A 26,701-nucleotide genomic window follows, 5' to 3' on the forward strand; every position below is an offset into this window, starting at 1 on the left:
AACAATGTTCTGGGAGGTGCCCACTCTCTCTCAGGTGCTTAGAGTTCTGATGCTATAATTGGCTAGTTTGACCATCACCCTGCGGGCTCTAAAGAAGACCTCCTGGAGGCAGAACTCTCTCTGACTGCTGGTTGAGGAAGATGTGCTGCTGAAAGAGACACGGGCTCCTGAGACACGCGTTGCTGGGAAAGAGACACTGAGGGACCAGCACTGCTGGGAAAGAGACTGTGAGAGACTCTTGGCTAAGGGACGGTGGGCTGGGAGAGAGACTGAGCGTTCTTCCTGAACTTGAGTTGTAGCCTGGTATTTCCCTAATAAACCCTGTAATCTGTGAGTTCTATGTGGCCACTGCAGCAAATTATCAAACCCAGGAGAGAGGTGGTGGGTGCTTTGGGAGGAACGGTTGGTCAAAGGGCTGGAGGGAGGCAGCATGTTTGGCCTTGCAGTAATAGGACTTGGGTTACTGCTGGTAATCCTGCCTTCCCCTTGTAGGGTTAGAGGAGGTCAGAACATGTGGCCTCCTCGCCGTTTTTGCAGATAACATACGTAGTCACTTTTTAATTACTGAGGCAGGTAACTTAGCCACCACTATTGACAATTTTTCATAAGGCTAGTTCAAAATATGTATCTCAAATAAATGATATTTCACTTCTTTTAATAAATATTTTATTTGGTAAGTCTCCCTTTATTTCATTCTGTCATTCTCCTCAAGTCAAGACATCAAATAAAGATGTTTTTGAAATGTCTCAAATTCTACAGCATTCTGCTCTGTAGTACGAAAACCAGAAAGATGCTTCATGTTCTCAGTTTCTTAAAGTAAAGCATATATATTTATTTACTTTAACTTCTTTATTCCCTTTGGAGATAATAAGACAACACAAAATTCAAAGATCCTAATGGAAAATGCTAGAGAACAATTATATCCTGGTTAAACTCTTCTAACAGACTTTCTCCTAACTAATAGAATAAATTTAATTCCACTGGGGTTTCTTTTACTGTTATAATAAGCAACTTTGTTGTTGTCTTTGTGGATTGTTCATACCATACTTCAAACAAAAGTCTTCAACAAATATTTGCCAAACCCCTAACCTGGGTCCATTATGAGCCCCAGTGATACTACAGGGATCAAAGCCATACATGATCTCTGCTTCATGGAGCTAATGGTCTAGAGGTGAAATTTTGATCAAACAGTCACAGCAATAAGTGTGTAATTATGAACTGTAACAATATTTGTGAAGGAAAATTTCACAGGTCTATGACAGTAGACAAATCGGCTAAGAAACAGCCATGTGTGCAGCTAGTTAATTAAGTGAAGATGGGTAAAAGGGTTCCTAAGAACACTCAAAAACCAAAAAACCAAACTCACTGCTATCAAGTCGTTTCCAACTCATAGCACCCCCACTGTGTTTCCGAGGCTATAAATCTTTACAGAAGTAGATCGCCCTGTCTTCTTTCCGCAGAGCAGCTGGTGGCTTTGAATCACTGACCTTCCAGTTAGCAATCAAGTGCCTTATCCTTTATGCCACCAGAGCTCCCTAAGAACACTAGGCAGAGAAAGTAACATATGCAAAGGCCTTGCGGTAGAAATATAATTTCAGCCAGTGAAGCTAAAGCACAGAGAGAAGGAATGGCAAAAGATGATGCTAAAGTGGGAGGCAGGGACTACAATACATAAGTCTGCAGAGCACTAAGAGTCCTCAAAAAGGTTTTAAGCAGGAAGTTATATAGATTAGACTGGTATCCTAAATACAAGAATCCAAGTACAGTATAAAGAATGAAGGGCAAAAGTAGATATGAACAGAATATTAAGAAGCATTCTTGAGAGAAATGATGGTAGCCTAGATTTGTGGGGATGGAGATGAAGAGAAATGGGCAAATTTGAGAACTATTTAGGATAGTAAATTGATAGACTGGTGATGGGTTGAATGTGGGGAGTGAGGAAAAAGGAAGTGTCTAAGGAAAGAGCTAGCCTACGGATGTACAATGATGTCAGTTTCTGATTATAACAAAGAAGAACTCACAAGATTATCATGAGTTCCATTTTAGGAATACTGCTTTGAAGTGTCTGTGAAGCATCCATGCGGAGATGTCTAACTAGCTGGCTATTTGATAACTGGACCTGCAGTAAAAAAGAATGTTTGGTTTGGAAATAAAAATGGAGTCAACAGCCTGGGCATGGGTGATAGCCTAGGGAAAACATAAGGAATAAAGTAAAAACTGAAGAGAAGGCACTAAAAAACCCTTGAGGAACTCCAAATTGATTGGCCATCTAGAGGAGCTCTGGTGGCATAGTAGATAAGGCATTTGGCTGGTAACCAAAAGGTCATTGGTTCAAACCCACCAGCCGCTCCATGGAAGGAATATGGGGCAATTTACTTCTGTAAAGATTTAGAGCCTCAGAAACCCAGTGGAGGTTGCTATAAGTTGGAATCCACTCAAGGATGTTAAGGTTTGGTTTGGCTTTTTGGTTTTATAGAGAGAGCAAAGCCAAAAGAGGCACAGCAAGAGAAAGAAGAGGAAAACCAGGTGAATATAGTCCAGTGGCATGGAAGCCAGGTGAATAACGTGTCTAAAGAAAGAGGTTAAGAGAGCAACAAAGAGATCTTGGAGAAGAATGTGTGTGTGTGTGTGTGTGTAAATGTATGTATGTGTAAGTGTGTATATGTATGTATATATATATGTTGTTATTTGCCCAATTATGTGTGTGTGTGTGTGTGTATTTTGTTGTTGTTGTTGTCAGATGCCATCCACATGGTTCTGACTCAGAGACCCTATATACAACAGAACAAAACACTGCCCAGTCCCGCACCATCCTTACAATCGTTGCCATGCTTGAGCCTACTGTTGCAGCCACTGTGTCAATCCATCTTTTTGAGGGTCATCCTCTTTCTCATTGAACCTTGACTTTACCAAGCTAGGCGTACTTCTGCAGGAACTGGTTACATCTGGTAACACTTTCAAAGCATGTGAGATGAAATCTCACCATCCTCGCTTCTAAGAAGCATTCTGGGTGTACATCTTCCAAGACAAGTAGTTTTTCTAGCAGTCCATGGTATATTCAATATTCTTTGCCAAGAATTTTAAAGGCATCAATTTTTCTTTGGTCTTCCATATCCATTGTCCAGCTTTCATATACATATGATGTGACTGGAAATACCATGGCTTAGGTCGGGCATACTTTCATCCTCAAGGTGATATCTTTGCTTTTTAACACTTTAAAGAGGTCTTTTGTAGCAGATTTGCCCAGTGCAATACATCATTTAATGTCCTGACTGCTGCTTCCATAGGCATTGATCACTGATTCAAGTAAAATGAAATTACCTTTTTTTTTTCTTTAGACGTTGAAGTAATCCATATGAAGGCTACTCTTTGACCTTCCGCAGTAAGTGGTTCATGTCCTCCTTGCTTTCAGCAAACAAGATTGTGTCATTTGCATATCATAGGTTGATAACAAGTCTTCCACCAATCCTGATGCTGTGTTCTCCTTCATATAGTCCAGCTTCTCAAATTATCTGCTCAGCACAAAGACTGAATAAGTATGGTGAAAGGGTACAACCCTGATGCACACCTTTCCTAATTTTAAACCATGCAGTATCCCCTTGTTCTGTTCAAATAACTGCCTCTTGACTATAGGTTCCACATGAGCACAACTGAACGTTCTGGAATTCCCATTCTTTGCATAGTTGAATGCCTTTGCATTTAATAAAATACAAGTAAACATCTTCCTGGTATTCCTTGCTTTCAGCCAAGATCCACCTGACACAGCAATGATATTTCTCATTCTACGTCTTCTTCTGAATCAGGCTTGAATTTCTGGCAGTCCTCTGTTGATGTAGTACTGCAACTGTTTTTGAATTATCTTCAGCAAGACTGGGAGCTCTAGTGGCGTAGTGCCTAAGGCATTTGACTGCTAACCAGAAGGCTGGCGGTTCAAACCCACCAGCTGTTCCTTGGAAGGAAGATTGGGCAATCTACTTCCGTAAAGATACTGCCTTGGAAACGCAAAGAGGGGTCGCTATGAGTCGAACCAACTCAATGACAGTGAGTTCATTTTCTTCCCCCCAAGCAAGGCTTTTCTTGCATGCGGTATTAATAACACTGTTTGATAATTTCTGTATTCAGTGGGATCCCCCATTTTTGGAATGGGCAGAAATATGGATCTCTTCCAGTCAGTTAGCCAAACAGTTCCCTTCCAATTTTCTTGGCATAGATGAGGGAGTTCTTCTAGTGTTGCATCCGTTTGTTGAAACATTTCAGTGGGTATTTCATCAGTTCCTGGAGCCCTGCTTGTCACCAATGCCTTCAGTGTAGCTTGGACTTCTTCCTTCACTACCATAGGTTGCTGATCATATGCTACCTCCTGAAATGGATGAACATCAACTAATTCTTTTAGGTGCAGTGACTCTGTATTCCTTCTATCTTCTTTTGATGTTCCCTGCATCATTCAATATTTTGCTCACAGAATTTTTAAACATTACAACTCAAGGCTTGAATTTGTTCTTCAGATCTTTCAGCTTGAAAAATGCCAAATGTGTACTTCCCCTTTGGTTTTCTAACTCCAGGTCTTCGCACATTTCATTATAATACTTTACACTGTCTTTTCAAGCCGCTCTTTGAAATCTTGCGTTCAGCTCTTTTACTTCATCAAATTTTCCTTTTCTTTAGTTACTCTATGCTCAAGACCAAGTTTCAGAATCTCTTCTGATATCCATTTTGGTCTTTTCTTTCTTTCCTGTCTTTGTAATGATCTTTTGTTTTCTTTATGTATAATGTCCTTGATGTCATTCCAAAACACATCTGGACTTCGGTCATTAGTGTTCAATGAATCAAATTTATTCTTCAGATGATCTCTAAATTAAGATGGGATATCAAGGTTGTATTTGGTTCTTATGGACTTGTTTTAATTTTCTTCAGCTTCAACTTGAACTTGCATATAAGCAATTGATGGTCTATTCTGCAGTTAGTCCCTAGCCATATTCCAAATGATGATATTGAACTCTCCTTCCACAGATGTGGTTGATTTCATTCCTGTGTATTCCATCTGGCTAGGTCTATGTGTATAGTTGCCACTTATGTTGTTAACAAAAGGTATTTGCAATGAATGAGTCATTGGTCTTGCAAAATTCTATTATACAATTTCTTTCAGCATTGGTGTCTATCACCAAAGCTGCATTTTCCAACTACTGATCCTTCTTTATTTTCAACTTCTACATTCCAACACCAGTAATTATCAATGCATCTTGCTTTCATGTTTGATCAATTCATACTGAATATGTTAAAAATCTTTAATTTCTTCATCTTTAGCATTAGTGACAGGTGCATAAATCTGAATAATAGTTGTATTAACTGCTCTTCCTTGTAGGTGTATACACAGTGTTATACTTCAGAACAGATCCTGAAATGTTCTTTTTGACAATCAATATGACACCATTCCTCTTCAAATTGTCATGCCTCACATGGTAGACTATACAGCTATTCAATTCAAAATGACCATTTCAGCTCACTAATGCCTAGGATATCAATCTTTATGCATGCCATTTCATTTTCGATGACTTTCAATTTTCCTAGTTCATGTTGCTGTTGTTGTTGCTGTTGTTGTTGTTATGTGCCCTCGAGTCAGAGACCCGACTCATAGCAACCCTTCCTTGGGTTTCTGAGGCAGTATCACTATGGAAGTAGATTGTCCAGCCTTCCTTCTGAGGAGTGGCTGATGGGTTTGAACTGCCAGCATTCTGGTTAGCAGTTAAGTGCCTTAGGCACTACGCTACCAGAGCTCCTCCCATCCTAGTTCATAGCTCAGAGTTCATACAGTCCACATTCCAAATATTAATGAATGTTTGCAGCTATTTCTTCCCATTTGGAGTCATGCCACATCAGCAAATGAAGGTCCCAAAATTTACTCCATCCACGTCATTTAAGTTCCATTCTACTTTGAGGAGGCAGCTCTTCCAGTCACATTTTAAGTGCCTTTCAACCTGAGGGGATCATCTTCATATCTATCTATCTATTTACACATACATACATACATACATACATACATACATACATACATGGAAACCAAACCCATGTATACTTAAGACATGTCATTTAAGTGAAGCCACAAATGTAAATATATCTCATTAAAACTAGCCTTTATAAGAAGTAGGAGGATATTTAATTTTTTTAAAAAAATGAAAAAGCCTTTAATAATTATCAAGTTGAAATCCTTTTTTAACAGATGGAGAAATGTTACAGAGGGGGAGTGGCATGACCATCGTCTGCAGGCTAATAGGTAATAGAGCCAGGAGATGAGTCCAACTCTCCATTCACTCTTCTTTTCTACCTTCCTCACACTCTATGATGTCTTTCCCTACTTTTTGGCAGAGTTGGCTCGTGAAAACTCAGTATCACGGTTTATGCTTATTTCTCTAACATGTTGTTTTTGTTGTTGTTATGTGCCATTGAGTCGGACCCAACTCATAGCGACCCCTCCTTGGGTTTCCGAGGCAGTATCGCTACGGAAATAGATTGCCCAACCTTCCTTCTGAGGAGTGGCTGGTGGGTTTGAACCGCCAGCCTTCTGGTTAGCAGTCAAGTGCCTTAGGCACTATGCTACCAGAGCTCCCTTCTCTAACATAAGAACATGAAAACATAAAACTTCACCACACAAAACTGAAGTCTGCTAAGCTAAATAGAAACATTGCTTTGTTTTTTGTGCTTACCTCTTTGATTGTGGTATTTCTTCCCCTCCATGAAAACCACCATCTTCCTCCCTTTTTGGGCATCTTATCTCTCATGATAGATTCCACAGTGGCCTGTTTTAAATGGATGGTAACATAAATAATGGAACCAAAAAAACATCAACTTAGCACATTCAAACCAAAAGAAACACACATGCAAATAAAAGTAATACTAAAAGAAAACCAGAGAAAACACAACATACTGTTTGTGGATTAAAAATTTTAGAGAAGCAAAACCTAATGGTGTCCAAAATTACATTAAGATAACTTAAGCATGAAGACTTAAGAAGATGTTAAAGGAAAAAGCAAGCAACAAATAAAATACAACATAACAACAATAAGGAAAAAAAAAAAGAAAGCATTAAATATCATTAGTGATTAGTAAGGCCAAAAGTTTTCAAATTAAAGTGGTTTATAATACTGGTTAAGATACTGTCACCCTCAATATGATGATAACAAAATAAAAAATAAAATGATTAACATGGAGTATAGGATAAAAGTTTTAAACAAAAGGCAAAATGCATAGGATCTTTTTAGTAAGTGTAAATTTACAAATTTCTACAAACTGCATATTAATAATATTAATAGATGTGTTTGACTTAAAATCCCAAATATTAACAAGAAAATCCAGACTCCTAGCCTTTCATCTTAAAATAAATTAAAATCTTATAAGAAAAGATTATGTATTAATTAATAATTTTCTAAGCATTTCCAAAGGATAAGACATTTATCTGAAGAGCTAATTATAGGACCAGGGTAAATGTTATCTAATTCCTCCCCCTTCTCAGTTTCCAGAGCTATCTAGTAGCCAAAACCTCAACCAATAATGAAATATAGATTTAATCCTTTCAAATTAACAAATTGCAGATAAGTAGATAAATAATTCATATATTTAGCCTAAATGTGCTTCTTTTTATCATTTAAAAGATCCCTGACACAAAAGAAAATCTTGAATGTATAAAAAAGGAAGTAGGAGAATTCCTGAAACTGTCAATTCTCCTAATCCCACCTCAGTTTACCCATAAACGTAATACATCTCCCATTTTTAAAAGAAAAAAAAAACTAAATAAGTAAACACATCAAAGAAGCAGAACAGAAAGTCCAGAAACAAATCTAAATTCATAGAGAAATTTAATATATGATAAAGTTGTGATTATCTGTAAGTGAGAGACAGGTATTTAATACATGGTATTAGGGTTAATTAACAAGCCTTGGAGAGCTCTGGTGGCATAGTGCCTAAGGCATTTGACTGCTAACCAGAAGGCTGGAGGTTCAAACCCACCAGTCACTCCTCAGAAGAAAGATCAGGCAATCTACTTCTATAGCAATAACGCCTCGGAAACCCAAAGAGTGGTCGCTATGAGTCAGATCCGACTCCACGGCAGTTGCAAGGAGCCTTGGTGGTGCAATGGTTAAAGTGGTTGGTTGCTAAACAAAAGGTCAGCAGTTCAAATCCACCAGCTGCTCTGCAGGAGAAAGATGTGCCAATCTGCTTTAGTAAAGATTTACCAAAAACCAAAGTCACTGCCGTCAAGTCAATTCCGACTCATAGCAAACCCTCCCTGGGTTTCCAAGGCAGTATCTCTATGGAAGTAGATTGCCCAGCACAGCCTTGGAAACCCTATAGGGTTGCTATGAGTTGAAATCAGCGCAACAGTAATGAGTTTGGTTTTGGGGTTTGTTAGGATAATGCAATAGGACTTCATTAGTTGCCTCTTTAGATGCATTATCCCCTTTCTTGCCAACAGATCCCAAATTCTATTCAGGAATCAGCATGCAATATGCTCAGGGAAGACAGGCTCAATGCCAGTGGATGAATTCTGGTTGGCCAAGGCGATCTGGAGTCATTCCATTGTTTGGCCGAAATTGGTATGGGGTGATTATATGGCCTTTATACCAACGAAATATGAGAAGTCTGCCTCCACCCTCCTTATTTTGGATGTGGTTGTGTGAGGTAATGATGTGTGGCATAGTCATCTTGTGACCATAGAGGAAAAGCCAAGAAAATCATAGAGAAGGTAACCCAAGTCAATCAAATCTGAAACTACTGATCTCTATGGTTCTTATTATATAAGATAATAAACTCTTATAATTTAAGCCAGTTTTAGTCACAATTTCCTGCAACAAAAAAAACATTCTAACTGAATCAATAGCCAGCTGGAAAAAAAATTGATTTGGCTTCTTCCTTGCTCGTTATCCTCAAAATAAAATCAAGGTGTATCAAATTCATTCACTATCCCCAAAATAAAGCACAGATGGATCAAAGATCTAAAATAAAAGAAAGTATGAGAAAAAGATATGGGGGTACATTTTTATAGTTTTTGGAAAAGAGGAAAACCATTCTAAGTGTGACAAAATTTAGCTGCCTACTCAATAACTTTGTTTGGGTATCAATAGACAAGTCAAACTGCATGCCCAAATCTGATCTGAATACATCTAGAATCTGACCACCTCTCTTATTCATCACCATCTCTCACCTGGATATTGCAATAAATGCCTACTTCGTCTCTCTTCTTCTCTTTCCCTTTTCAGTCTATTATTAACGTAACAACCAGTGTGGTACTACTAAAACTTAAGTGAAATCATGTCACTATTCTCAAAATTCTTCAATGCCTGCCCATTTTATTCTTATAGAAAACCAAAAGAAAACCTTACTGCCATTGAGCTGATTTCAACTCAGCGATTCCCACTGGTTTTCCAAGGCTATAAATCTTTATGGAAACAGATTGCCTCATCTTGCTCCTGTGGAGCAGCTGGCAGGTTAGGACCACTGACCTACTCATGAGCATCCAAATGCCTTACCCACTACACCACCAGAGCTCATCCACATACAGATATCAGGAATTCCAATGTTTAGAGGTCTAGGAATCAGCAAAGCAGATAGACAAATGGCCTGAAAGGTAGGAAAGCAAGCTAGGATTTTCACTGGAAAACCAATAAAGAAAGTGTTCCAAGGAGAGAGGCATGACTCTCTGGGTCAAATGTTGCTGATGGGTTAAGTAAGATCAGAGGTGAAAATTGACTACTGTATTTATCAATATGGAGGTTACTGGTGACCTTGATAAGTGTTTTTGGTGATGTAAGGAGGGTAAGACATTGACTAGAGTGGGCTCCATGTGGAATATAAGTGAAATCAGGTACAGCCTTCAGTATGGGTTACATCTCAACATAAAGAAAACAAAATCCTCACAACTAGACCAATAAGCAGCATCATGATAAATGGAGAAAAGACTGAGGTTGTCAAGTACTTTATTTTACTTGCATCCACAATCAACACTCATGGAAGCAGCAGTCAAAAAATCAAATGAAGTATTGCATGGGCAAATCTGCTGCAAAAGGCCCCTTGAAAGGGCAAAGATGTCACTTCAAAGACTAAAGTGCATTTGACCTAAGCCACAGTATTTTCAGTTGCTTCATACACACGTGAAAGCTGGACAATGAATATAGAAGACCAAAGAAGAATGGATGCATCTGAAGTATGATACTGGTGAAGAATAATGCATATACCATAGACTGCCAGAAGAATAAATAAATCTGTCTTGGAAGAAATGCAGCGAGAATACTCCTTAGAAGCTAGGATGGCAAGACTTCACCTCTTGTATTTTGGTCAGGTTAGCAGGAGGGACCAGTCCCTGGAGAAGGATATCATGCTTGGTTAACTGGAGAGTCAGTGAAGAAGGGGAAGGCCCTCAATGAGATGGATGACACAGGGGCTACAACAATGGGCTCAAGCATAGCAACGACTATGAGGATGGCACAGGACTGAGTGGTGTTTTGTTGGAACCAACTAAACAGCACCTAACAGCAACAACAAAATGTAGCAAGTCTATCAAAGAGTCTTGCTATTAAAGAAAGAAATTAATTAGGATAGTAGTTGGGTTAACAGAAGATTTGAGAAGGATGAGACAAATTACATATATATATCTATAGATACAGATATAGATATATATGCCAATGGTATTGGATCTAGTTATTGTGAGGATTATTCTGATTGGCTCGAGTAGACAGATAAATACTGATGATGCAGAAGAGAGAGAGGAGAACTGCTGAAGCAGTAGCCCAAGTGGGCATGATGGCCTTAGTCTGAAGCACTGAAAGATCATCATTAACAGGAGATAAGCCAAAGTATACACAGATGTAGGTAAGGGGTAGATACAGAGGAATTTTTCTTCTGATTGCTTCAATATTCTCAGTGAAATATGAAGGAAGGTCATAAGCACTGAGTAAGGAATAGGGAAGGTGATATTGGAGAGTGGAGGAAAGAAAAGTGTGAAACAGTCATCCGGGAGATTTGGAGAGTAAACGGAGGACTATGACAGCAGGCAGGAGAGCATTAAGGATCACCTGACACCATTCAGCATGGTGTGGTGGGTTATATGACCTGTAGAGCCAGAAAGTTCAGAAGTGGTAGCAAAAGAATGAGACATTTGAAATTAAGGCTACTGAGGGGTAAAAGTTACCAATAGCAACAAAGTCAAGGGACAATGTTGGTAATGTTTGTCAGAGAAAAGACAGAGAGCTACTCCTATGCTTACTGCTCACAAACCCTCACTAAGGGTACTAAGGATACATTTCTGGAAAAACAACTTAAACCTCTAACAGAAAGATGCAATAAACAACGGCAAGCAGATAAACTAATGAAGCTAATTAAGCACTAAGCCTATGAAGCCATGCCAGTAGTGACTATTTTAAGGAGATTTATAAACAAGGTAGAACTCAAATATTGAGTATTAATTAAAAGGAAAAAGGGGCAATCAGTTTCCTGATTGAGGATGGTCCAAGATCTTATATTAGCCATAAAAAAGGTAAGTTATCTTTAGATTATAAGTAAATTATGCTTATTAGAAATATTAGTAATAATCTCTAAAATATATAAAAGCCCAACAAACAAAGAGGAGTAACTTAACTAAATAAAACTTGATCAGTCCAATAAAAAACAAAAAAGGAAGGAAAATAAAGTAAGGGCAGGGGGAGGAGGAACACCACGGTTTAAAAAGCATGAAAAACGGTAGCAATAAATCCAAATATATTCATATTTACAACAAATGTAAGTGTATTAAACATACCAGTTAAAAGACAGATATTCACTATTTTATCTTTTAAATATCCACTATATGGTATTCATAAGAGATGCCTTCAAAATGTAAGAACACAGAGTAGAGACTGAATGGATAGGAAAAAGCACACTAGTGAAATAATTCAAAATTCAAAAGAAAGCTACTATGGCCAAATTCATATCAAATAAAACAGGCATTAAGGCAAAAAGAATTTTAGGGATAAAGAGAATACTACATCATGATAAAAGGAAGATTTCAGCAGGGTGCTGTAAGAATTCTGAACTTATAAAGACCAAAAAATATAACTTCAAAACATAAAAAGATGTTTTGACAATAAGATGACAGGGGAAATTATAGTTACCCTTAAAAAAAAAAAAAAAAACCAAAAAAAGTATAAGACCTTTACCAAAAAAATTACAGAACTCTTCCTTGCAGCATGTGCCTACTCTCACATGCAGGCTAGGAGCTGTCCAGGCCCGGTGCTGGCATCTGCAGCAGAGAAGAAGGCATACAGCTTACTTCCTGGATGAGGAAACACCTGACACTTTTGGTGTCTGATGTGCCTCCTCCGTGTACCTGACCCCTCTGGCTGCTCCAACCCTTCAACTGTGAACCTGTTCTCTCTGCATTAACCACTTGCTCTGACCATCCTGGCATCTATCTACTCTACTCCAACCTGTGCCCCTAGCTTGGTGTTAGGAAATGAATCATGGAGGCAGGACATGGCCCAGCACTGCCAAAATTCATAAGTTTTGCCTTGATAAGGAGGAAGGCATTCATTCAAGGTGCAAGAAAGAGGTGCAAGAGAAACAGATTTAAAACACTTAAAGTGAATGAACTTCAAAACAGTATAATATAATTAACTTTTTTGGGTTCTGAAATAAAAGCCAGTATCCAACTGCCCATATGAACCCACCCATCATTTTCAGCATTCCCTTTCTTTCTCGTGTTAAAGCTCACCTTTGGCAAAGGTTTCTGGAAGGCCTGCATTGCCAGGAGTAAAGGTGCTGCTGTTGTCCAATTGTAATATCTAGCATGGCAGAGAAATGAAACGGATGTCAAAAAATCAAGGCTCGGGCTAAACAACTTTGTAAGTCATGAGAACCAGTCATGGAAAGCTATGTTGTTGTTATGTGCCATTGAGTCGGACCCGACTCATAGCGAGCCCTCCTTGGGTTTCCGAGGCAGTATCACTACCGAAGTAGATTGTCCAACCTTCCTTTCAAGGAGTGGTTGGTGGGTTTGAACTGCCAACCTTCTGGTTAGCAGTCAAGTGCCTTAGGCACTATGCTACCAGAGTGCCTATGGAAAGCTATGGAACTCCAGATAGGTCCTTAAAGAGACCAATACTGTTTCTAATATGCTCCAGCCCTATCCAGCCCCTGCTAGTGGCTTCCCACCTCTACCTAACCCCACCGTACTCACATTAAGAGCCCAAGCAGCAGCCATGACACAGTATCACACAGACGGAACTACCAGGAGACACCAGCAGCTAGCTGGAAAGCAGCCCTAATTCCACTATGCTATTGGTGCCTCAAACCACCCATGTGCTTATGGCATTTCTTGCCACATTTCAAGGAAAAGGCAGCAAAAGTTAACCTAAGGTAACAAGTAAAAACATCCCTTTACTTCAAATAAGGAAGTTTTACAGGAGGTGGTATATGGAGTCTACTCTGCATATCTTTGCACTATATGGGGTATAAGTCCCACAGGCTACGTTTTGTGACTTCACACACTTAGTTATAAAATCTAGTACAAACGCATTCTAAAATCCACAGGATCACCAGCTACCTGAGCCTACCAACTATAAAGGAATACAGAATTCTGCCAGAAGTGAAGAGACAATAATTAATTTTAACAAATACTTTGTATTTTTTTTTCAAGTTTAACATCTGGGTCTCTGTATTTCAAAAAATGAAACTGAAATAATATCATGTTGCTGCCAAAGTGACTTTTGGGAGGTACTTACTTATTCCCAATCTTTACCACAAGATTAGGGTCATCAATGATAGCTGGGTTGTCCACAAACTGTTGATAGGACACGGCTTGTTCCAAAAATGCTTCTGTAAAAGCAATCACAGAGGATAAGGGAAAAAACTAAAAAGGAAATTAATATTAAAAAAAACAGGCATATTTTTCATTTTCATCACTAATGTTTTCCCAGAGTTCATGCATTCCAATTGTGTGGATAATTCCATAAAAGGTAGTTGTAATGGGGGCTTCAGTTCATTTTGGAGCAACATCTGCATAGAGAAGAAGTGTGGTTGGGGCACCATCTAAAGATGTGAGGGGATATGTACCCTTATCTGAGGTAGACAGAAGGTATGTGAAAAATACAGCAGCATATGTGTCTGCAGAAGCAGGTTAATGGTTAGTTAAGTAGAACTCTGAAGACAGACTCCCTTGGTTTGAATGGCATTTACTGATGTGACCTTGGACTAGTGATTAATCTCCCCAAGTCTCAGTTCCCTCATCAGCAGAACGAATAACAACCTTGTCTACTTCCTAGAGATATTTTAAGGATGGATAAGTAACGAACGTAAAACACAGTATCCTCCGTAAAGTAAGGATTCAGTAAATGTTAGTGGTTGTGGTGATCATTACTGTCACCTGCAATAAGTTTGGAGGATGGTAGGAGCCCCTGCCTGGCTGATCCTATTCAGCCTCACTGCAGAAGAAGCCCCAAACTCAGAGGTATTAAGAACACTCTCCCACCAGCAGGCATAGTAGTTTCACCGCCCCACCCTGAGGGCCTGGTCCTCAGCTCTGTAACCTAGGCTGTGTAAAGAGCTTTGGACTAAGGGCTTGATTTCCACTCTGCTTCCCCCATTGATCTGAGCCATGCCTTAAGACTTGACTGGGGCTCTGACCACTTCCCTGGTCCTAATTAGTTCCTACTACTTCCCTGGGGAGATTCCATTTGCCCTAAATGGAACCCAAAACACAGCAGACGTTAGTTACATACTGAGAACTGCCTCTATCCAGGGGAAAAAAACTCCTTGGTCATGATCTCAACCCAGATGGCCTCAACATGTACACTTAGAATCCAAATTTAGACTGTTAGGTACTCTCTTGAAGGCTCTTGGCTATGAAAATATGGCATCATCTGTGTGAACAGGGCATTCACAGATGCCCAAAACCCATGAGATGATACTAGATAACTATACCCTTTCAGCCTCAGTGCTGCCACCCAAAGCCTCACCCATCTCTGTGTGTTGAAGGAGGGAGGGTGTTGATGGGACATTGGCCTCCTCTCACCTCCAACTGGTAAAAGAGAGCTTGCCACTTAATGACCTCAGAGTGGTATCAGAGAAATAGAAACATAATGAAGCTGGGTTATTAGTGTTAGGAACACTTCATGAAATAGACTAAAGCAACTAGCTCCATTAAGCAAGCTTGTTTCAGTTCATCCTCAATAAAGGTTAACTGGTACAGGCACAAGAATAAAAGGCCCCAGCTTTCAAGTTACCTCAGAATGGAGATAGGAGTCTATAATGACATCCCTGGTTAGGAAGAGAAAAATGGTGGTAGCTCATGAATGGCTAAAAGAAGACATACATGACCTTGGCCTCATTCCTGACAGAAATACAGACTAAGGAGGCATAAAAAAGAGAGACAAATGGTGGTGTAAGGGGATGAGGGAGAGCAGCTAGTTCTAGTTAAAGAATTAATCACTTGACAATTGCTAACTGCATTAACCGGGAGGCTCTGGCACACATTACCATGGAACTCTTGTGAGACTGGAAAAATCGTTGTTACAAATATGGTGGATGCTACGAATTACCATATTTTTACACAAATAACACATACATTATACGGGTCCCCCCAACCCTGACCGTGCAGCCCTCTCACGTGTTAGTTTCCTACATGCACTATGCATGTTATATGCATGGGTACATTTCTGTGGCGCATTATATGTGAAAGTACAGTGATGGATCACCTAAGCCAATCCTAATAGCACTCTTCAAATCCAACTATTAACTATTCCTAGACTTCCTCAAACAAACTTAGACCTCCCTCTCTCCTCCAAAACCACACTGCATTTTTCGTGCACTTTCAAAGCAGTGTGTTTTGATAATAATGATATTCCAGCTAGACTGCAGTTTGTGGGCAGACAACTCTGTGTCACTGGCATGGGGTTCAGGAGATACACATGATGCTCAACAAACACCACATGACCTCGGATAAGCAAAACACTACTGAAGAAGAACAATGCAGGAGGTCTCACGCTGCTGGATCTCAAAACCTACTATACAGCCACAGTAATCAAAACTGCCTGGTATTAGAATAATGACAGACACATAGACCAATGGAATGGAACTGAGAACCCAGAAATAGATCCATCGACCTATGGTCAACTGACATTTGACAAAGGGCCAAAATCCATTAAATGGGGAAAAGAATGTTTGTTTAAGAAATGGTGCTGGCAAAACGGGATATCCATTTGCAGAAAAATGAAACAAGATCTGTACCTCACACCATACATAAAAACTAACTCCAGATAGATCAAAGACTTAAATGTGAAACCTTAAACTATAGAGTTCCTCAAGGAAAAACTAGGGGCAAATTTGGGGACCATAATATATGTCATAAATAGACTATCAAGCATAACCCAAAATCCATAAACAGCAGAAGAGAAACTAGATTAATGGGACCTTCTAAAAATCAAATTTTTATGTGCTTCCAAAGACTTCTCCAAGAGTCAAAAGAAAACCCACAGAAAAAATATTTGGCAATGACATACCTGACAAGGGACTTATCTCTACAATTTATAGAAAACTCCAACACCTCAATAACAAAAAGACAAATAATCCAATTAAAAATGGGCAGAAGACATGAATAGACACTTCACCAAGGAGGATATTCAGGCAGCCAACAAACATGAAGAAACGTTCATGATCATTAGCCATTAGAGAGATGAAAATCAAAACAACAAGATACCATCTTGCTCCAGCACTAGTAGCACAGTTCTACAAGACAGAAAATAACAAATGCTGGTGAGGATGTGGAGAGATTAGGACTCTCATACACTGCTGGTGGGACTGTAAAATGGTACAACCACTGTGGAAAGCAGTATGGCGATTCCTTCAAAAGTTGGAATTAGAAATACCATTTGACCCAGCCATTCCATTACTAGGTATATATCTGTAAGAACTGAGAGCCATGACAAGAACAGACATATGCACTCCCATGTTCATCGCAGCACTATTTACAATAGCCAAAAGATGGAAACAACCTAGGTGTCCATCAACTAAAGAACAGATAACCAAACTATGGTACATACACACCAATAGAATACTTGTTGTTATGTGCCGTCGAGTAGGACCCAACTCATAGTGACCCCTCCTTGGGTTGCCGAGGCAGAATCACTACGGAAATAGATTGCCCAACCTTCCTTTCGAGGAGTGGCTGGTGGGTTTGAATCACCAGCCTTCTGGTTAGCAGTCAAGTGCCTTAGGCACCATGCTACCAGAGCCCCTAATGGAATACTATGCAACCCTAAAGAATAACCTAGAATCTGCAAAACACCACATAAGATGGATGAACTTGGAGGACATTATGCTGAGTGAAATAAGTCAATCACAGAAGGACAAATACTGTATTAGTCCATTATTGTAAAAATCAAGGAAAGGTTTATCTATGGAAAGAAATTTTCTTTATTGGTTACCAGGGGTGGGAGGGGAGGGAAGGAAACACTGTTAGATAGGTAGAGAGAAGTATTGATTTGGGTGAAGAGAAGGGCAGTGCACCAAATGTGTATGATCAATATGGTGGCATTGAGAAAGAGGAAGACATAGAGGGGTACATGGGAGGTACAGACGACAAAGATGAACCCTTTTGCACACACAGGACTGCATTGTCAGTGAAGGCAAACATGGGTATACGGGTGGATAGATGGGTAGACAGGATGAACTATTAGATATGTCTATGAAGTAGGGAGTGTACCCAAGACCATGTATAGGGTTGGCAGACAATGGTCCTATAAGTCTATTTGCATGATCTGAATTCCCAGGTATATAGCAGAGCTGACAAGGAACAAGGTTGTAGTCACTTCTTGGCTGCAGCCAGCTACTCAGAGGGACTGAGTAGTTGAACCTGTGGGTTTGAGATCATAGTCACAGGGTACATCGAGCTCACCTGGCATAACATCCTACACAAAACATTATTCCACCTCCTACTTTGGCAAGTAGTGACTAGGATCTTAAAAGTTTGCAAGCAGCCACCTAGATGCAGCGATGGGTCTTTCCTTGTCCAGAGCAAAGAAGAATGAAGAGAACCAATGATTCATGGAAACAATTAGTCCTAGCGACTGGTACACCATGCGATCTGCAGCCTATATGACTATGAGACCAGAAGAACTAGATGGTGCCCGGCTACCACTGTCTACCACTCGGGGGGATCTATGTAGGAGATCCTGGATGGAGAGGGAGAACAACATGGAAGAAAACTCAAAATCATTTGGAAAAAAAAAGGGGGGAACAAGGTTTGCTAGTCTGATAGAGCCTTGTGGAACCACTGAGACTATGGCCTCTAGCTGCCCTTCTGGTCTGGAATTAAACCCACACCTGTGGTTTCCAGCCAAACAAAAGACAGGCATATGAATTGAACTTTTACCTGAGGTAGATACACTCCTTGGAGAGAACAATCATGGGAGAAAGAAGAGCTGTTTATGCATAGGAAGAGAGCTTAGGGGGCAGGGGTACATGGAGGATGGACACAGGGAAGAGGTAACTGTCGGGAGGAAGTGGGAGGAGAGCTGTTGCGTTGTGGTGAATTGTGATCAATGTCATGAGACAAAGTGTATGTGAACTGCTGTATGGAAAGTGAATTTGCTCTGTAAATTTTCACTCAAATCACAATTAAAAAAAAAAAAAAAAGATAGTAGGGAGGAAAAAAAAAAACACCACATGGCCATGAATGGCTGAATACACCCAAAGTAACACCAATGGCTTTCTTGTTACCTGAAGCCATGTACAAACAACAGAACTCTGAGGTCAGCAAAATGCAAACCTAAAACATGTGAGTCATGAAGGAATAATAAGTCATAGCGAGCTACAAACAAAAAGCTACTTTTATAATGAACTAAGCTGGTTTTCTGGAAGTTCTGACCAGTTGCCACAAGAGGGTGCTCTTGGCTTAAAAACTAGATTCAATCCTGTGGTTGCAGTACCTTTAGTAATCTCCCGGTTGTCACTGAGGCCTCCGCAGAGGGAGATAGCAATGGATGGCAGGTCCCTCATGCCATCCGAAGTGCTCTCCACACCACTGTCAATGCCAGAACTGCCCACGGACTGCGGGGACTGGTTGGCTGACCGGGCTCCACTGTCACTGGTATGTTTGGCAACCCCAGAAGGATCTCCACTGGGAGGACAAAAAATGGAGGATGTATTGAGAATTTCTTCCCCCACCCAGGCCTTACATAGACCTCAAATTACTCTCTGGCAATCTGCTATGCCTCAGAGTAGCAAATAATTTCATCTCAGGACAGACTTCATTAAAGCACCATGATAAAGAAAGAAGTAAAATAAATTCACCTTCAGAGGGACAATTATTTTTAACCAATGATATGGTCTTGTATCCCCTCCCAAGCCCATGTGAAATAAAGATAAAGCAAATTGTCTTAAGGATGAGCTGAAGATGAGACCCCAAGGATCATGTGCAAATCTCTCCTGGTGAGGGAAGACTGTGCAACTGCCTATTTTTTGACAACTGTTTAGATAGATAGTGGCGCAATGATCACACAGACAAAACCTCAGGCTCATGGTGGAAGACAGCCTGGTCCCATGTTCCTGTTCTACAGGCAGAAAGCCAGCTATGTGCATGAACACACCGAGAGATGAGCACACACTTCAGTATGTGTATACAGACTCAATTCTTTCCACTGGGTGTTTTTCATGGTGAAATATGAGCCTCTCACTGCCTTTTCTTACTAGCATTCTAATCAAACAGAGGGGGAAGAAAGGTAATATTCAGATTATAGAAAATGATATAAGGAATAAAAAGAAAAGTTTACTTCTTGGGAAAATACAGGGCAGCCACTTCAGGATCCATATCTGTGAGGTCATCCAAATAGACACCATCAGCACCAAGATGTCTGCTTCGCTTATCTAAATTAAAGGATAAACGGATCAAGTCAGAAAACTCATCTCCTAAAACAAACTCCAGGAGCTCTGGTACTATAGTGCCTGAGGCACTTGACTGCTAACCAGAAGGCTGGCAGTTCAAACCCACCAGCCATTCCTCTGAAAGAAGATGGGGCAATCTACTTCCATAGCGATACTGCCTCAGAAACCCAAGAAGGGGTCACTATGAGTCAGGTCTGACTCGACAGCACATAACAACAACAGCAAAACAAACTCTTAGACTCTGAGTGTCTCTAGAAACAGTATTGAAACACAATGTGAAACTTTGCTCAGAAACACCCAAACTGGCCCAGAATCCCAGAAATGAGAAGTTAGCACAGCATGATGGTAGTCAGACTGCCCAGGTTTGCATATATTAGCTCCATCATTCACCAACTGTGTGACCTTGATCAAGTGACTTAACTTGGCTGAGCTCAAATTTTCATCTGTAAAGTGCCTGAAGGATACTAAGCACTCAATATATTGAAGATATTACTATTATTATCATTCTTATTTAATGATAAAAGACTTCATTTGGCACTTCCCCATCAGTACTTCAAGTGCAACACCCTAAACTGTGCATTGTCAGTCACTGAACACCATGATTTCAGGTTTCCTCTTTACTTCTAGCATGTAATTTGTTAATTCAAATCTAGAATACTGTACAAAGCTACACGGTTAACAAAAATTAGGCTTGATATCATAGGTATTGACATGCAAACAGTTCATTAAACTAATATTCCCAGAGCATTGCTATGTGCCAACCAGGAGCTCTGGTAGTGTAGTGCCTAAGGCACTTGACTGCTAATCAGAAGGCTGGTGGTTCAAACCCACCAGCCACTCCTCAGAAGGAAGGATGGGCAATCTACTTCCGTAGTGATACTGCCTCGGAAACCCCAGGAGGGGTCGCTATGAGTCAGGTCCGATTCGACGGCATGTAACAACATGTGCCAACCACCGTTCTAAGCACCAGATACAAAGGTAAACTCTACAGAAAAGATTCTTGATCTCAAGATTATATATTCTAGCAGGGGAAGTGAGTCAGGGAATAATACCTACAAATAAATGATCATTTAAAACGGTAACAAATGGTATGCAGAAATTAAAACAGGAACTCTTGTGGCATGGTGGATAAGGCACTTATTTGGCTGCTAACCAGAAGGTTAGTGGTTCAAACCCAGCAGCTGTTCTGTGGAGGGAAGATGGAGCGATCCACTTCTGTAAAGATTTACAGCCTCAGAAACCCAATGGGGGTCACTATGAGTCAGAATTGACTTGATGGCAGTGACTTTGGTTTGGTTTTAGAATGGGGCAATCCTACTTCCGTAGTGATACTGCCTCGGAAACCCAAGGAGGGGTCACTATGAGTCGGGGCCGACTCGACGGCAAATAACAACAACAACAACAAAGAGTGACAAAGGGCAAGGGAAAAGGGGGCTAAGGTTAGCTCAATAAGTAATTTTCTAAAGTTCACTTTTATGAAGTCCCACAGAGCGATGAAGAGGACTTCTGCCTGCCTGATGGCTTTGAGCACATTAGTGCCTCTGCCTCTCAGTATCCCTAGTGTGTAAAATGAAGACGTTTATTACATGATCCTCAAGGCCTCTCGAGGTCTGATTTCCTAATACTAAATTCTGAACATCAATATATTCAGCAAAAGAGCACAGACTGATCATGATAAATGTTATGGTTCAGTCCCTATTCTGATTTATCTTAAACTTTGAAAGAAAAGACTGCAATCTCTTAAGTACAAAACTTTGCACAGAAAAAAGCTGGGATGCTCCAGCCTTTGTACCTTTTTTCCTAGAAGGGGAGTCCATCTTGTTTGCTGTCTGGGTTAAAATGGCAGAGGAGGGTTTGTGTTCTTCACTTGTAGATAAAGGTGCAGCTGCTGCTCCCAAGGCCTCAACATCTTCTTCATTCACAAACTGCATTTCAGTCTGAGGCTTGTTCTGGTCTAAAAGTGGCTGTTCAGAAGGACCTCCAGTCAATGTTGGGGACTGGTCACTAAAAGTTTCTGAAGATTCACTCTGAATGGCCTGAAAGTGCATTTTATCAGACATTTTTCTATTGATCAATGGGCTGGATTCTTTCATCTTGTGTAGAGACGACTAGACCAAAGAAGGAGCAGGGAGGGAAAAAGAGAGAAGGTCAGAGCACCATGCAAACAGAAAAACTGAGTTAACCAAAGGAAAATAACAAGCAGTCAATAACTAATCTATGGTACTGCCCGCGATAGGAAGACACTTAAGCTTCAGGAATGACCTGCTGGTTTCCAGACTTACCTGGATGTCTACAAACCAAGATAATGAAACATTCATATAAAACATCAACTAGAATAGAAGTGAGAAAGTAGAAGTAGTAATGCCCAACAAGTGGAAGCAACTGATGGGTTAGAAAGTGGGAAGAGGGCATTCCCTTCTATACTGGACCCTACAGCTTCGATCACAGCTTAAAATAATGCTACAGTGTATCTATGGTTAGAATTATTTTGCCAATAAAAGTAATGGGTTTGTAATAGATTTATAGACAGTTAGCTGGGTTAGCACTATAACTTGTGGCACAGAAATCAGCATTTTCCGTCAAACCTAAATATAACCAAGAAAGAATGAATTCACCACTTTGGCCTCAGCAGATCTATTCTCTAAAAAGCTACCCACCCTGCCTCTCTGTAGGAATGTTTTCAATCTTCTTCACCAACTCATTCAATCATTCATTATTACAAATGTTTATTGGGGATGAAAGAGGCTATATAGCCTTTTCTAAGGGTCTTATAGTAATAATAATAATAAAAGCCTGCAATAATATAATTCAAGATGCTTTGCACACATTAGAATATGAAATAAAATTTCTTATAAGAAAAGACCATGCCTATTTTGTGTTTTTACAAGCCTATCTATTGCACCTATTACACACTTGCATGTACCCTCATTCCATTTCACAGGTAAAGAAGCTGAAACTCGGCAAGTAAAAGGAGAAACAAATAGTACGTGGTACAGCCAAGGAAAAAGAAAGCTAATATTTTTAGTGCCTAATATGTGACAGATATTTACATACATTACTTCATTTAACCTCTCCACAACTCTGAGCAGTATCTACTGCTTTCTCAGTTTACAGATAAAGATACTGAGGTTCAGAGAAGTCAAGTATTTGCCCACAGCCACCCGGCTAGCAAGTAATGGAGCAGGAATTTAGACCTAGGACAATATGTCTCCTCGGTCCTCATTCTCTCTACAACATTCAGCTGCTTCTCTTCTCTTTCTGGAGATTCCCAACAAGGGGCAAATTCAAGGGTCTGCCTACAATTTAAAAAATAAAAAACCCAAAGCCATAGAGTCAATTCTGATTCATAACAACTCTGTAAGGCACAGCAGAATTGCCCTATAAGGTTCCAAGGCTATAAATCTTTACCAAAGCAGACTGCCTCGTCTTTCTCCCACAGAGTGGCTAGTGGATTTGAACCACCAAACCTTTTGGTTAGCACACAACAGCTTTAACCACTGTGCCACTAGAGCTCCTTCTACTAATAATAAGGGTACAAAAACACTTACTACTTAATGAAGTAAAGCCTTAAAATTTCCTGACTTTGTCAGACCCTTTCATTTTTTTTTTTTTAATTGTGATTTGGGTGAAAGTTTACAGAGCAAATTCACTTTCCATACAGCAGTTCACATGCTTTGTCTCACGACATTGACTACAATTTACCCCCAGGCAACAGCCCCCCTCCCACTTCCTCCCGATAGTTACCACTTCCCTGTGTCCATCCTCCAAGTACTCCTGCCCCCTAAGCTGTCTCCCTGTGCATAAATAGCCCTTCTTTCTCCCATGATTGTTCCCTCCGAGTCTATTTACCTCAGGTAAATGTTCAACTCATATGCCTGTCTTTTGTTTGGCTGGAAGCCACAGGTATGGCTTCAATTCCAGACCTGAAGGGCAGCTAGGGGCCATAGTCTCAGTGGTTCCACCAGGTTGTATCAGACCAACAAACCTGCCCCGTTTTTTTTTCCCAAATGATTTTGAGTTTTGTTCCACGTTGTTCTCCCTCTCTACCAAGGATCTACTACATAGATCCCCCTCTGAATGATTGACAGGGGTAGCCAGGCACCATCTAGTTCTTCTGGTCTCATAGTCATATAGGTTGCAGATCGCATGGTGTATCAATCACTAGGATGAATTGTTTCCATGACTCTTTGGTTTTCTTCATTCTTATTTGCTCTGGACAAGGAGAGACCCATCGTTGCATCTAGATGGCTGCTTGCAAGCTTTTAAAATCCTAGTTGCTACTCGCCAAAGTAGGAGGTAGAACAATGTTTTGTGTAGTATATTATGCCAATTGAGCTTGATGTCCCCTGTGACTATGGTCCCGAGCCCACAGGTCCCTCTAGGTAGCTGGCTGTGACTAAGAAATGACTACAACCTTGTTCCTTGTCAGATCTACTGTACACCTGGGAATTCTTACAGAACATACAAATACACCTTTAGAATAGACCCTTTCATTTTTGCTCCATTAACCTTTCCCAGGGCTCTCTCAGATTTCTCTCTCTGTGAGGCACACAAGACCACATAAACTTCAGCTTTCACAACTCACTTGGCCTCTCTTTCAAAGGGCCCAGCGTCTAGGGTTCTCATCATGTAATTTCTCACTAGTTATCACTCACTATCAGAACTGGAGCTATGACATATTGTTAATTTATGTCTTCAGTATACCAGGATTTATGTATAATTGTTTTTTAAAAAATTTACATTTAACTGTGATATAAAATGTAAATGTTAAAATTAGGGTAGTCTCATGAAGTTCTGTTTAAAATAGATAAATGCCATGATGCTTCTTTATAATGTTAGTAAGGCAAGGAAAAAGCAATGCTGGTGTTCAACACGAAGATTAATACATTTTTATTTACCTGTGTTCCATATCTGTGATATGATGACTGCATATAACGTAAGCTGTTACAATAGAAATCTATATGTATGCTAGAATTGAAAAAAAAAATCTGGCATAATTCAACTAACCTTTGCAGCTTGTGGCAATTCTCCCCAAAGCCAGAGCATTTCTGGGTTATTCTTCTGCATTGTTCTATCCACGGACTTACTGACCAGTTCGGAATCACTTTTGGGTGTTGAAGGCCGGGAACCTGAAGGACTTAAAAAAAAAACACACATCCATGATTAAGGCAAGAAAAGAAACTTTTTGTTGTTGCTGTTAATGTTTTTGGCCCAGATTCATAGTTCAAATAGCCCAGAAAACGCACTCAAGCTGTTGTCCCCTCATCATCACAGCTTCATAAAATACCCCTTCTATGACTATCAGAGCACGAGTCCATGGGGAAGGTGCTCCTGATTTGAGTAATCCCACCCAAACCTGCTGCCAAAGTTAAGTAGAGAAGACGAGAAAAAGAAGTAGCCTAGAAAGGAAAATTAAGACAGAAAGTTATGAAAAGAGAAAGGATAAATGAGGTTTTTTACCTCAAAACCACCATCTGTCCCCACTTCATCTCAAGCTCACCTGTCCTACATTCTCAGCTTCTAGAAAGCTGCAGAAAGGTACTTGGTCATCTTGGACAAGCACCCATTAAAATCTATGTTTGAAATATCTTCAAATCTGCACTAGCTCTGAAAACAGGGACTTGTATCATATGCCAGCTTCACAAATACCAGATACCATAAATGAACTTGCAAATGCAGCAGAAATCTCAAAGCTGAGATTTTAAAAGATAGTATCTATTCCAGAAATACTTTAAAGACAGACCAATTTGCTAAGGCTCTTTCTGTAACAACATATCACAATATTTATTTCTCAGGCCAACTTTTAAGTGGTTATTAGAACTTCTATTTTCACCTCTATGTTTTCTGTATTTTTGCTCATAAAACCTGAACAGTCTTATATTTCTGTCCAGCAAAGTAACTAGCTAAAAGTAACTTCTCAAAGATTCTCACAGTATTTTAAAAAAAAGATATAGACTAGAAAAAAAACAAAAAAGTTAGTTATATCTTGTCTTTATCCTCCTGCATTATTTTCTCTTGAGTGATTAGATGGCAGAGTTTTTTTTAAAAAAATAAAGTTACCACAGTTTTCCTTTTACATACTTTCAAAAAAGAAAAAAATACTAAACTCACTGCCATCAAGTCAATTCTGACTCACAGCAACCTCCACTGAGTTTCCAAGCCTGTAAATCTTTACAGAAGCAGAGCAGCTGGTATGTTCAAACTACCAATCTTCTAGTTAGCAGTCAAATGCCTTAACCACTACACCACCAGAGCTCTTTCACTCTTTCAAAGTCCTTATATATTCTCTTCAACTATCTAGCATTGATGTGCTTGGTCTCATCTGTTTGAGTTAGATTTCAACTTCAATAGACCTGAATACAACTTTCTAGTCAGTATGAGGAAAGTTCATTGATGACACATACCTTGTAGCAAACAAGCAGAGATCCTTCAATGGTTAAATTGATCCTGAATCTTTAGTCAGGCCATTTGGAACAGACTAACTGCTTTCTCTTCTTCATTTGACACTAAGGTGTATATAGGCTTGTCTCTTCTTCCTAGGTGCTCACTGCACACCAATCTAATCTATGTAAAATGGGATATTGCTACAATGCGTGAAAAGGAGGATCCTGAGCTTTTATAATGGGATCCCTCCCCTCCTCCACCCCCTACCCACCCACACACACATCATTCACATTGTTCTGACCCTTCCGAAGAAAAATGAGATGGAATACTGACCACTCAACAGCAACAGATCTGAGTAGTAACGTACTACCTGCTTTCAAACTCTCTTATATGTGTATATATATATATATATATA

At 39.9% G+C, this 26,701-nt stretch overlaps 1 protein-coding gene across 1 annotated transcript in view; it reads right to left on the reverse strand.

Moving 5' to 3' along the window:
- LPIN1 (lipin 1) overlaps nucleotides 1-26,701 on the reverse strand; it is a 189,876-nt gene that overhangs the window by 46,498 nt on the left and 116,677 nt on the right. Inside the window, exons 7-13 of the mRNA XM_042783670.1 lie at nucleotides 24,910-25,039; nucleotides 21,695-22,010; nucleotides 19,791-19,884; nucleotides 18,948-19,138; nucleotides 13,746-13,839; nucleotides 12,737-12,806; nucleotides 6,702-6,794 (exon numbers count right to left, since the gene is read on the reverse strand). Coding sequence (XP_042639604.1) covers nucleotides 6,702-6,794; nucleotides 12,737-12,806; nucleotides 13,746-13,839; nucleotides 18,948-19,138; nucleotides 19,791-19,884; nucleotides 21,695-22,010; nucleotides 24,910-25,039 — 988 coding nt within the window. The remainder of the gene's footprint in view (nucleotides 1-6,701; nucleotides 6,795-12,736; nucleotides 12,807-13,745; nucleotides 13,840-18,947; nucleotides 19,139-19,790; nucleotides 19,885-21,694; nucleotides 22,011-24,909; nucleotides 25,040-26,701) is intronic.

The sequence above is a fragment of the Orycteropus afer genome, unplaced genomic scaffold (assembly GCF_000298275.1).
Source record: "Orycteropus afer afer isolate SDZICR_OR568_19922 unplaced genomic scaffold, OryAfe1.0 scaffold00025, whole genome shotgun sequence".
In the NCBI taxonomy this organism is placed as follows: domain Eukaryota; kingdom Metazoa; phylum Chordata; class Mammalia; order Tubulidentata; family Orycteropodidae; genus Orycteropus; species Orycteropus afer.